Consider the following 13692-nt stretch of genomic DNA (forward strand, 5'->3'; position numbering starts at 1 on the left):
ACTTGTCAACAAATATTCTATTCGATCATTGCTTATTGAGTGGAACCGGGAAAAGTGATCTGCACACAATTCTGATGAAAATAAAAGAAAGTAATAATAATCAGGAATTTTTCAATGTGCTTATGTTCACAGTGTATCAAACTTTGAAAATTACGCTTAAATTAATTTCCAGAATGTATTAAAATTTAAAAGCATTAATAGATTAAAAATTATACCATCAAAGAGTGTGTGTGTGTGTGAGAGAGAAAGAACAAAAATAAAAAAAGGAGTGGAAAATAATCAAGAAATTGGTTATCTAAATTTCCTATATTCTATTTGGTAATAGCTATTTAGAGGGAAACCAGTATTCTTCAGACTTCCCACATTTTATATTTATTTAATAAAGGGAATTAGCTACTCCAAAACAGAGACTGTAAAAAATAATAAGCTGTTCTGAAGTTGTTTATGGGACAAGATAATAATAATAATATTATACAATTGTAATAGGAAAAATGGAAACAACAAAATTCCAAAGACAAGAAACGAAACAAAAATACACAGCGCCTTGTCACTCACTCTCTTCATCTAACTCGCTGGCCGGCCGACATTATTGGTGGCGTGTGCATCCAATCATAAGAAAACATTGCCCCCGACAAAATCGGTGTCGGTGATACCGCCGACAGTATCGGGGGCTTGGCCGACAGCATATGCGTGTCGGAGGATCGGCCGATAATATCGGTGGCGTGTGCAAGCTACGATTTGAATACATTGAAGTCGATTTCACTGCCGACATTATCGGTGGTTCCACCGATATTATCGTTGCCGTATGCAAACGCACTAACTCTGTTAGATGACATTCATGCTTCCTAGTGGCCACGTAGAACAGGATGGTTCGTGTTTTTCGCATTGTCGTTTTTATGAAATATATCCACGCACTGTATTTATAGCTACATTGGGTAAGCCCTCCCAAAGTAAGTTCGCACTTAGTAATATAATAAGAAACAGTTTCTAACATACTAAGAGTGAAATTCTTCATGAAAGAAGTTAATATATCATGAATGTAAGTATGTTTACCTATACTGGGACTACATGGAATTTTACCAGTAAATTTTGCAAAATGTGGTTTGCCTTCACTTGACCTGCACATTTTATCGCTTGGGTAGCAGAAAAAAAAAACTACTTTAGAAAATGATATCTTCGATCTTCCCAATTAAATAAACTATCTGAGAATCAAAAGGAATAAGTTCTTTCTTCTTTCTCTTCTTTAAAAAATCAAGTATGGCGGGAATCCATGAAATGTGTTTCTGCTGTGATCGTTGTGTGAAATTAAGTGAAGGAAAATTTAAATATTTTTTGAAATAAACTGGATTTGGTTTCCATTCGTTATTGAGTGACAGTTTTTGATATTTGAATTAATCGTGTTCAGAACATGTAATGTTTTAAAAATATTACTAATGTATTGCGTTCAATTAAATAATGGTATGTATAGTATATATCTAGCAGACGTATTGATATTTTCGCAGAAGTGTCAATTGTATATATACTTATAAAGGAGTCTACTCACGCATGGAGTTCCTTAACGCATATTATTATTATATTTTCAGTCTAGTTTTATAAATATTTCTATCTACTCAAAAATAAGTTGGGGCCGCGGTGGGTCAGCGGTAGAGCGCTCATTTCTGGTGCGTGGGTTTTCTCTGGATTCTCTGTTTTCATTCCACCATTCATTCATTTCTCATCATCATCGTCTCCTTTAGCCTACCTGGCAAACTATGGGACGTAAAACTTAAAGATTAAAAAAAAAAAAAAAGCTAAATGCGTCCCCTTTATATATATATATATATTTCTACTAGAGCAGTGGTTTTCAAACTGCGGCGCACCTCCCTGGGGAAGCGCCGACGGTTGTCAGAGGAGGCACGAGGTCCGGTTTTTATTATTTAAATTCCCTTTCTGCTCGTATTTTTCAATTTTAACAAATATCTGACCACAATTTATAATTATTAACACCGGCAAATAATATTAAAAGGTGTAGTCAGTGTGTACAATGTAATCACTGTGTTAATGAAATATTTCCATTGGTGATTAATAAAAGAAACATAGTGTATCATAGTGCTAGTCTTTCTTTTAGGGACAAATTTATTTATATTGTTGACACATTCCATTTTTGACATGGGAGGCGCGTTCAGATTTTGGTAGTTGAGGGGAGCCTCAACTGCAAAAAGTTTGGAAACCCCTGTACTAGAGTGTGTTTGTTTTATCTTGGCATGCTTTCCACCAATAGGATGGGTCTGTCTGGAATGCGTTGTTGCTAGTGCTACGCGTTCAGAGTTAGTACGATACACTGAATTTTCAAGTCCGATTTTTAGTATGGGCAAATTTTTACTTTGAGCCAAACAGTGACTTCAACCGATTCATGTGATCCGATTACAATTACTAACACACTGAAAGTAATGTACGATGTTAAGAATTATAAAATAAGTACAAGGGCCACAATGTTACTATACGATGTTAAGAATTATACTATAAGTACAAGGGCCACAATGTTACTAAACATCAATTCAGGTGAAGCAGATTATTATTATGAATTTTCAGATCTAAATGGGGGGCTACCGGCCCCCAAACCCCCCGCTCAAGTACCATAAAAACATCCAAAATAATAATAAATAATCACACCACTACTATAAAGCTAAGATAAGAAGGGAAAAATTAAAAAAAAAAAAAAACACTCGTCTCTAATCATAAATCAGTGCATGACAAAGAAAAAAAAATTACATCTGAACAAGACAATAGGACAAGCAGCAGCAAACCAAATACTTTGCCTAATACTCAAATGCAAAACAAATCAAGAATAAAAATAATATGAATTAAAAAATAGAAAACACTCACCATTTCGCCATAGGAGAACACTCATGAATAATGAACTCATAACTGCTGATTCCACACACGAAAAAATAAGATACCAAGAACACATGCACAATACTCAACATTACTGAAAAATGTTCCTTTCCGCACACACGTCGTTTTATTAAACCGAGCACACTTGCTATTATTACAAACAAGAAACCAATAAACGTCCACTTTTACAATACGTCGAAAATATCTTCAGTTTAGACCACAACTATGATAGGTTTTCTCTAACTCAATTCAACCAATTCAATTACGCGCTTCCCGCATGCCACAAACGCACACGGCACACACATACATGCACACAGAACATGTGACATCACACTAACCAACTACCATATGACTACACAGACACCTAGTGGGAAAAATATGAACTAAGACGTCACACCAAAGGCACGAACAGTTCTAGGAAGTAACTGAACCTATAAGAACCGATTAAAGTCACAGTTGGAGTCAAAGTAAAGACTTACCTTAGTGTGAAATAGGAACAACATTGGCATTTATTCCGAAGTTGGGCGTCCACTTTCGTCAAGTTTTTTCGCTGTTATCTCCCTTCCACACTTTCTGCAATTTGTTATTAGGTTCATTAATCCGTGCTCTTCACAAACTTTTAAAAGATTTTGCTCGTTATCAACGTATTGCTTCACAAATGTTGATAACATTCGCCATGTTGATAACATAAATGCTCGTTTCTTTTCCACAATGCAACTGTTCGGTTACCTTGCGCCAAGTAGTTCCCTCCGCTCGCCATATAGTCCCATGTTTATATCCGCTTATATATAACAAATAAACAGATTTTTCGAGACTCTTATATATTATCAAGCACACAAACGATCAAATTATCCATATCTTTCCTGTAAATTTTAAAAATTTCGCTGGAAACGGACGCCCAACTTTGGAATTTAACCCACAACATTTTCTAGCATGGTATCGTAGTATTGACACATTCTCATTTCACGAACATAAAATCATAATTTATTGTACCAACAACCGAGTCTAAATCTTAGGTATAAAACTAAGTTAAAGGCATTTGTGCCGTACCGCCGGACCATTTTGAAAATTGAAAAATAAAAGCACCAAAATGTATTGCATTCGATTATATTTTCTTGGATTACATTAACTTACGTTAAATTACGTTACATTAGGCATACAGTATTACTTTAATACGGATCCATAGTATATGAGTAGAAAGAAGCAGGAGTAAGAGTAGTAATAGTAGTAGTAGGAACGGGTTAGAAGCCCGGCAGGGGTTGGTTGGGTTGTTCTCGACATGAAATGGGCAAATTAAAGACTTGTCAAATTTTTTCTGTACATTTTACAATTTCTGGATTCGTATAGTAAAACAAGTGTACTTCTCCGCGAAATAGTTCATCCGGCTCCACATACAGTGCCGCTAACAACATCAAAAACAATCAACAAATACAACCACTTTCTTAACTTTTACTATTCCTCTTACCTGCCTTGTACTCATTCTTTCTCACAAACAAATTCACCAATTGACCCGGTAAATTTCCTAAAATTGGTCCGGCGACCCGGTAAATTAAATCAATAAACAAATGTGGAAAATCTTTAGTATTGCCGAAATGCTTATGCTTATTATTATTATTATTATTATTATTATTATTATTATTATTATTATTATTATTATTATTATTAACCCTTTTAGGATCCTGGCATTTTAAGCTATTTTTTAGACTTTCAGTCAAGCAGCTACTGCATCGTCACTATTTATCCTAGGATCATGGTCCATACCTCGTTCTCTTCAGAATAGAGCTGGCTTTCAAATGGTATCACTTGCATGCCCATACCATATACCAGAAGCGGGAAAAAAATGTCAAAGTGAAAATTTCGGAGGGAAAATTTTTTTCTCGAACTTTGCCCCCCCCCCCCTGGACCCCCCCTGTGCGATCGTAGCCATCTAAAAAAAATCTGATAAATAGTACTTGGTATACTGAATGTGTGTGCCAAATTTCAAGTTTCTATCTTGAATAGTTAGGGCGAAAGAATTTGTACCAAAAATTCCCACAATGCCCCAAAGTACCATAAAACACTATGATCTCAGGGAAAAAAAAATCCTGAGACATCCCTAATTACCCTAGGACTATAATCCGCCAATCATTCTCTTCAGAATAGAACTGTCTTTCAGGCGGTACCATTCACATGTCTCCATCATGTATCTAAGGCGGGAAATTCCTGAAAAAAGGGATTTTTGGGGGCAAAATTTCCCTTTTTTCAACTTTTGCACCTCTGGACCCCCCCTGTTTTTACGCAGAAATCGGAAAAGACCTTCTGGTAAATACTACTCGGTGGACTGAATGTTTGTGCAAAATTTCAATCTTCTACGTGAAAAAATAGGCCCGCTAGAAAAAATTTCCCTACCATGCCCCACTTTTACCCTATACAGAAGTATATTTGGATAAAAATTTACTGAGACGGTCCTAATTACCCTAGAATAATAATTCGACCGTCGTTCTCTTCAGAATGAAACTGCCTTTCAGACGGTATGACTCACGTGGTTCTAACATGTATATGAGGCGGGAAAATGACGAAATACTGGATTTTTGGGGTAAAAAATCCCTTTTTTAACTCTTTGCCCCTCTGGTTCCCCCCTGTTTTAACACTGACATCGGAACAAAAAATCTGGTAAATACTACTCGGTGGACTGAATGTTTGTGCAAAATTTCAATCTTCTACGTGAAAAAATAGGCCTGCCAGAAAAAAATTCCTTACCATGCCCCACTTTTACCCTATACAGAAGTATATTTGGATAAAAATTCACTGAGACGGCCCTAATTACCCTAGAATAAAAATTCGACCGTCGTTCTCTTCAGAATGGAACTGCCTAACAGACGGTATGACTCACGTGGTCCTATCATGTATGTGAGGCGGGAAAATGACGAAATACGGGATTTTTGGGGTAAAATAATCCCTTTTTTTAAACCTTTGCCCCTCTGGTTCCCCCCTGTTTTAACACTGACATCGGAACAAAAAATCTGGTAAATACTACTCGGTGGACTGAATGTTTGTGCAAAATTTCAATCTTCTATGTAGAAAAATAAGCCCGCCAAAAAATATTGAACATAGGCTTAGAAAATGAGAAAATAAATTTTTGACTTATGACGTCATCACCTCCTATGTATTGACGCAGGACGGTCTGGAACCATACGTAATGTCTTCTGCAAGGCCTCTGGAAAACATAAAAAACCCGGACGAAAAAGCTCAAATAGAAGAGAAATAACGCAATGTACCATGAAACACCCGTATGGTACAAATTGTACCATGGGATCCTAAAGGGGTTAAACCTCATGCAAGAGTTTCGTTTTAGGGTATACAACTCACCCACATATAAAAAGTTGAGAAAATCCCGATATTAGAAATTTGTTCGGGAAGACAGTAAGTTACAGTTGTAGAGCCGTGGTAGAGTTTGTTTTCATTTACCTTTAGGGAGGAAAAGGTCGAATTCCAAGGCCATCCCCCGAAGATCTTGCTTCCCTTTCGTCGTCCTTTTGGCTATCTTCTGAATCAGATTACAAGTTAATCACTAAACGATCAGCGAGTTCATCCAGTAGTTTTTCCTTTTCCCAATAAAATTTTTCTTCGCGTTTTACATGTTCTACCGCCTTGCTCCAGTCTTCAGGTGTTACTGAACTGAACTTGCAGCCTCGGGCAGAAGAGTTTCAAAACAGCATAAATTTTAAATGTTCTATTCCGTTTTGACACATAATTCTTAACTTGAGCCCATATCAATTCTATTGGATTAAAATTACAATGGTAAGGTACACTGTCACAAATCCCGGGGCAGATGAGGGGTCATGTCCACCGCAATTATTCGATTTGAATTTTTTTTTTTTTTTTGGAGGAGGGGGTAGAATGATGATCTGTGTCCGATCACCACAAAGGAAAGTGAGATGGAATTGATGTCCCTTGCTGTATAATATACAACAGGTTCACCTCAGAAATCAGATTCATCTACCGTAATATCAGTCTCGTTTCCCCCTCCTAGAATAAGCCTCAAATCTGCTCACTTCCCAACTCTGATCCTCCACAGCATTGTTTTACAACTTCATAAATATTTTGAACATCTCTTAAAAAAAAAGTATGGTAACGGTCTTACCCGTCCCCCCCCTCCCCCAACGATGAAGACAGATTTGCGCTGATGGAAGGTGGTAACCTAATAACAGTGTGTTTTATAGATTTTGCTATAGTATCTATTTCATATTTTCGTCTTTGCTCCTGATTTTTAGTAATTAGCTTATAAAGTGTTTCTCTGAGCATCGTATTATCGAAATGAATATTGTTTTCTTCTAGCCACTGCCAAGCACCACCATATTCACAAATCACTGTAACACACTTGTCCACATGTGGCAACTAAGCACTTTAACTACCCGCCAAATAGCAATGACCTCATTTGATGGGCTAGCTGACAACTAACCTACACGACAAAACCAATAAGACGTCTGTTGGATTAAAACGTTCACGTGAGTGCTAGTAGAAAATACTTTAAACGCCAACCAGGGGCATTGGCGGGAAGTGTACCAAGATAAAACAAACATTCTTTAGCTCTAATGCCCGCTCTTCGCACGGGAAGAATATGTTCGTGGAAAATATTTGAATCCTTTTCCTCTTTAGTAGGCGCATTTTAATGAAAATGTAATTGTAAAAATCCGTAAGAATCTTTATTTTGGTATAAGCTTACCTACCTCTCCTCTACCTCCTTAGGATACGCCCGCTAATCAATGTCATGTAATAAAATCTTGGATGGCATTTAGAATGTCCCCCAGTTCGTATTATGGCTCCAGAACAGAGTACCGTGTTTTTGTATAAATTGTGATAAAGATAGAAAACAACAAGCTCTGCTGGACTTCTAACCCCCTTCGCTCACTCAGTTATATTCTGTGAAGTAATACTGGAGGCAGGGTTGGCTGGTTTAAACCAGTTTATTTTTAATGGTTTAAACGAGAAAAAAATGTTCGTAGAAGTGTAAGCGTTCGTAAAATCTTGATGAACACACATTTGTTGGTTATCAGGTTTCACTCGTGTATATTATTCGTATTATATTCAGACCTAAATTCCGCATTTATTACCCAAAGAGATTATACTACAAAAGTAACTTTTTTTTATAAGTTTATGAATGTTTCTTTTCTGATTTGTTATAATTATTATTGTTATGCAATTGGAATCAAAGAAAAATTCTAAATATTGTTTAGTTTTGATAATGTTTACTATTGATAAAATACATCGAAATGCCGTATTTTTTTTGTTAGGGGGGGGGGGGTCATACAAACCCTATGACAGGCATTTATTGAAATCAGAAATACCTTTCGTATCTATTTGTGTATAAATGGGACAGAGTCAAAGTGGACTCAAATAATTCGTATCTTTATTCACTTTTCTTACGATATGCAAATTAAATCGTTGAATTTCTTTAACTTGGACTAATAAAAGTCGTAGTGAACTAACTTGGATTAAATTAGTTCTCCTGTAGTCTGCAGTATTTTGAAATTGTCCATATGTAATTCTGTATAATGGTTTCACCTGTTTATCTTTATGCCCTTCTGAAATGACGCTTGATAGTTATATTAACAAGCATGTAAAGATTAATACGACGTATTTCTGTCAGGAGTCCTTCGTGAGTGAGTCGGCAGACGCAGGGTTGGTTGGTTTAAACCAGCTGTTTTTTTCAAAAAAACCAACTGGCTCAAACCAAAAAACAAAAACTTGTTCGTAAAAGTGTAAGTGTTTGTAAAATCTTGATGAACACACATTTGTGGGTTATCACGTTTCAATCCCGTATATTATTCGTATTATATTCAGACCTAAATTACCCATTCATTACTCAAAAAGATTATACTACAAAAGCAACTTTTTTTTTATAAGTTTATAAATGTTTATTTTGTGATTTTTTGTAGTTGTTATTATTGTTATGTAATTGCAATCGAAGAAAAATTCTAAATATTGTTTCGTTTCAATGTTTACTATTGATGAAATACATCGAAAATGCCGTACTTTTTTTGTGTGTGTGTGTGGGGGGGGGGGGGTCATACAGACCCCACGAGAGGCATTTAGTGAAATAAGTATCTTTGGTATCTATTTATGTATAAATGAGTCTGAGCCAAAGTGGACTCAAATAATTCGTATCTTTATTCATTTTTCTATTGATATGCAGATTAAGTCGGTGTGTTTCTTTAATTTGGACCAATAAAAGTCGTTGTTAACTAACTTGAACTAAATTAGTTCTTCTGTACTCCGTAGTACTTTGAAATTGTTCATATGTAATTCTGTGTAATGGTTTCACTTGTGCAAATGTTTATCTTTTTGTCCTTCTGAAATGACTCTTGACAGTTATATTAAGAAGCATGTAAAGATCAGTACAACGTATTTTTTTTATCAGGATTCCTTCGTGAGTGAGTCGGCAGACGTATCGCATTTGTAGCCAATTAGTCCTGGTTCCGAGTTCAAATGGAGGACAATTTCTCTCGGACGTAACTCGAGAAGCGGTTTTTATTCCGCTTTAAGCTTATATGACCCCTTCCAGCATAACCCGGTTGTTGCATAATAACATCAAGGCGAAACAAACTTATTTCTGTCCATATATGATATGAATATATAGAGCAAATTATTTAAACCATTAAAACCTGGTTTAAACCAAAAAAACCGGTTTATTTGGGTTTTTTTAATAAAAACCATGGTTTTTGCCAACCTTGGGCAGACGTATCGCATTTGCGGCCAATGAATCCCGGTTTCGAGTTCAAATGGAGGACAATTTTTCTCGGATGTAAGCCGAAAAGCGGTTTGAATTCCGATTTAGGCTTATGTGACCCCTCCCAGCATAACCCGGTTGTTGCATAATAACACCAAGGCGCAACTAACTTGTTTCTGTCCATATGTGATATAAATACATAGAGCAGATTATTTAAAAAAAATTTAAACAAAAAAAACTTTTTTTTTTCAATAAAAACCATGGTTTTTGCCGACCCTGATTAAAGTTCAGTTGACTGTTCTGTGCGCATTTTCGCAATATATTTTGAATAGCGATGAACTCAAACCAGGGTTGTAAATAGTTCAGTTAGATAGTCAATTGGGAGACATTCTTGTATGTGCAAGATTGGAGGGGAAACCAAAATATGCCCAAAAACTCTTGAGGCAGGAAATAACGATGTTCAATGATTCATTTCAAACGAGTAAGCTATTTTCTCTGATGTGATCACAAACAACAGACGTCTATTTCAATGTGGCGAAAAAAATATAGAAATTGCACTCCCCCTTTCAAAACAGACTTTGTGCGAAATACTGGGTCAAGTGATTTATAACGAGGAGTTTATATAGAGATTTTCACCTTCTTAACTTGACATCTCATGAGATACACTATTTTTTTGCATTATTTTTTAACCTCATAGTCCTTTACGATATGCCTTTTAATCTAAGTGGTGATTGAAATCTAGCTCCAGATAGATACGAAGTATTCGGAATGTCATTTCAAAATTATCAGCCATTTTTCCGTGATACATTCACTAACAACAAACAACATCGCTTGACAATAATAAATAAATGCATCTTTCCTCTTGAAAGTTAAGTTTTTAAAAAGTTGGTCAGGGATTTATGTGGTACTCTATGCTGAACAAAACATTTAAAACCCGTTTAACTATCATAGCATAGGTGCTTCAAAAAGTATCTTATTCATTGCTCTTTTAACAAAAGTTTTTTTTTTTTTTCGTCCAGAACTTTACGTTTATAAATATAATAATGTGGGCTAAATTTTTAGTGAATTGCTCATTCTTCCATTTAATCGTACATATTGCTGCCCTTCTACTTCTAGGGGCGGAATTTTCATAAATTATTATATATGTCTTTCCCTTATTTTAAATTAAGAGTTTACATAACGAACTTCATGCTCCCAACTTATTCGAATCCTTACATTCAGTATTTTCTCCATTAATAATTTAAAGAAATTGTCTCCTTACACTCATTAAAAGCGACATTTTCGCACTTAATCATTTTTATTTCAGAGTTAATGTACCAATTTTCACATCTCCAACTTCAGTAGCAATTACTGACAATGGGCATCTTGTCAATAAAGAAAGTGAAATTTGGATATTACAATTTTCTCTTCTAAGGAGCAGAATTTTTCAAAATGCTGAATCAGGTGTCTCATTATTTGCATTTAAGTTTATATATCGAATTTCACGTCTCTGACTTAAGCAAATCTCCACTATGCCACTTCGAATAACTAAAGAGAAATTTCAATATTATGAATATATCCCCATTTTCCTCCTTAGAGGGAGAAATTTTCAAAACTGCTGGAACATATTCTTTCATTTTTAGTTAATAGTTTACAGGCCTGTATGAGCCGACTTTTCACATTGGACATTTTATCAATAAAGAAAGGAGACTTTAGGTGTTATGTCGACCCAGACCCAGTTTTCCCCATTAAGTATTCTTTGTGGTGGACAAACATTATGTGCAAGGGTTTTCTCCGGCTTCTCCCATTTCCTTCTCCTTTATTCATTCCACAAATATAATCCTCTTAACGTCATTGTTTCCTTTTGCCTTTGTGGACAATTATAGCACATTAAACTAACAAATGATTTGAAATTATTTAGGGTTTTATGTATTTATTTATTTATTTATTATTTATTTATTTATTTATTTATTTATTCATTCATTCATTCATTAAGTCATCTTCAGAGCTAATCAAAATGATGCCCTAATAATAGAATATCATGTATTTATTTATTTATTTATTATTTATTTATTTATTTATTTATTTATTCATTCATTCATTCATTAAGTCATCTTCAGAGCTAATCAAAATGATGCCCTAATAATAGAATATCTCCGAAATACAATGTAGTCGTACAGATACTTATGTAATATGTACCCTATAGCTTCAACAAGTAATAATGAGATACTTTAGGAAAGTTTTCAAGCGATACATAAAAAGACAAAGTTACAAACCATATTAAAACCTGTTAACTGCCATTTTTTAAAAATGATTTTTAGTGTGCATTTTACATTTCCTCATAATGTCATCGCATTTAATTATGATCCCTAAATGAATAACAGAAGTCAGACAGTTGGCTTTGAGAAGAACCAACGCAACAATAATGAATATAAATACGTTAATTTTTGCAGATGTTGGCTAAATACAATCAAATGCTGCATGACAAAAACTAAATCACGAAATGGTGATCGCGTCAGGTAACAGGATTTAAAGAGAAAAGTTGAGCAGGATCTGTGTATGCATTTGTATATCGTTAGATAAAATCAGCAATGGAGATGATGATGTAATCTTCTTTATTTTCAGCGACGCAGCCTAGCGCCCAGCCAGCTGTTGAAGCGCCGCGTTGGTCAGGATGAGGACGCTGAGTGGAGTCCCTCGCAAGAGGAGAAAAAGAAGAGAAAAGATGCCAAAACAAAAGGATTGTTGTCCTCTACGTATCGAGAGCCTCTGCAACCACTTTCCCAGAAGCCAGTGCCTGTTACACCGGAGGCTATCTCTGCTTATGTAAGTAAACTCGTCCGCTTTTCATTCAAATATTTCTTACATTTTGTAAGGAATCCAGACACTTGAAAATCTTACTAATACTGGAAGAGTGATACTATCATTGAAAAATAAAACACATGACAAGTTCAAACATACTGTCGGCAGTGTATTGTTTTACTGGCTTCTGAACAAAGTAAATAGTTCAATTATATAGATTAGGCTTCCTCAATCTATTTCATATCACGATCCCCTTTTATCACATTCTCGTACTCCCATAAGTAATTTCCGGTTTTTAATAAGGTTTTCAATTATTATTGCTTGTCGCTTTCGGTTGTTACACACGTGTAAGCCTTACACATATACAACTCTGCAAAGAATAAGAAAGGATTCCAAACGACACCAATCCCTTTCCAATTGTCGACGATCTATCAATAAATACAAGACACCTATTGCAAATTGGTGCTTAGCCTTTGTAATTCCCACGGCATCGCCAAGAAAATAATCCATTGTTTTGCTCGTCATAGTTGCTACAGCCAGACATTGTCGAACTAGTGGAATCATACTTAGTTTCAGTTTGAATTGCATCGCTGTATTTGTATTTTTCTTGTATTTCAATATGCAGTTCTTCACCAGCTTAATTCTTTTATTCCAATTTTTTTTTTCTTTAGAAAGAGATCCTTTATTTGCTTAAAATGTTGCTAATATTCTTTGCTATATTTAACAATAAGTATAGAAATAAAAGTATGTCTGCAAAAATAACAAATTCAAGATAACCTTCAAAAATATATTCTTCCACTATTAGATCCTAATTACATTCATATTTTTCACCTCCCTTGGCGACTTCTTGTATTTATGTCACGACCCCAAAGTTGTGAAAGTGAGTGTAGCCATATAAAAATAAGTATTAATTACATTTGCAACATATCTACTCAACTGTCTTATCATTGATTTTCTTATGGCTTAAAAATGTTTAAAAGGTTTTAGAAACTTTGACTAAGTCAAAATCCCAGGTTTGATGTTCCATAACTCGACAACCGAACGTTTGCACAGGATAATATTTCATAGTAAGTATGTCAAGGTCAATCACAGTGTGAAGTTGACTAAAGATCGGATGACTTCATCTGAGGACGTTTACAATTTTATTTTATTTTATTTATTTATTTATTTATTTATTTATTTATTTTTAGATATCTTACTAAGTTTAAAGCTTAACTTCCATAACTCTGGAACAAACGGCCTGCAAAGGAAACTATTTCATATGCATACTAAGCAAGTAAGGGTCTGCCACTATCCTAACTTTGATGAAGATCGGATGAGTCCATCTG

At 35.1% G+C, this 13692-nt stretch overlaps 1 protein-coding gene across 1 annotated transcript in view; it reads left to right on the plus strand.

Moving 5' to 3' along the window:
* Positions 1 to 1229: 1229 nt before the first annotated feature.
* The window catches only part of okr (DNA repair and recombination protein RAD54-like okr), an 87303-nt gene continuing 74840 nt past the window's right edge, over positions 1230 to 13692 (plus strand). Inside the window, exons 1-2 of the mRNA XM_081765795.1 lie at positions 1230 to 1458; positions 12188 to 12388. Of these exons, the coding sequence (XP_081621921.1) occupies positions 1456 to 1458; positions 12188 to 12388 (204 nt within the window). The 5' untranslated portion in view covers positions 1230 to 1455. The remainder of the gene's footprint in view (positions 1459 to 12187; positions 12389 to 13692) is intronic.

This window comes from Thermobia domestica, chromosome 7, assembly GCF_964235325.1.
Source record: "Thermobia domestica chromosome 7, izTheDome1.hap1.1, whole genome shotgun sequence".
Taxonomy (NCBI): domain Eukaryota; kingdom Metazoa; phylum Arthropoda; class Insecta; order Zygentoma; family Lepismatidae; genus Thermobia; species Thermobia domestica.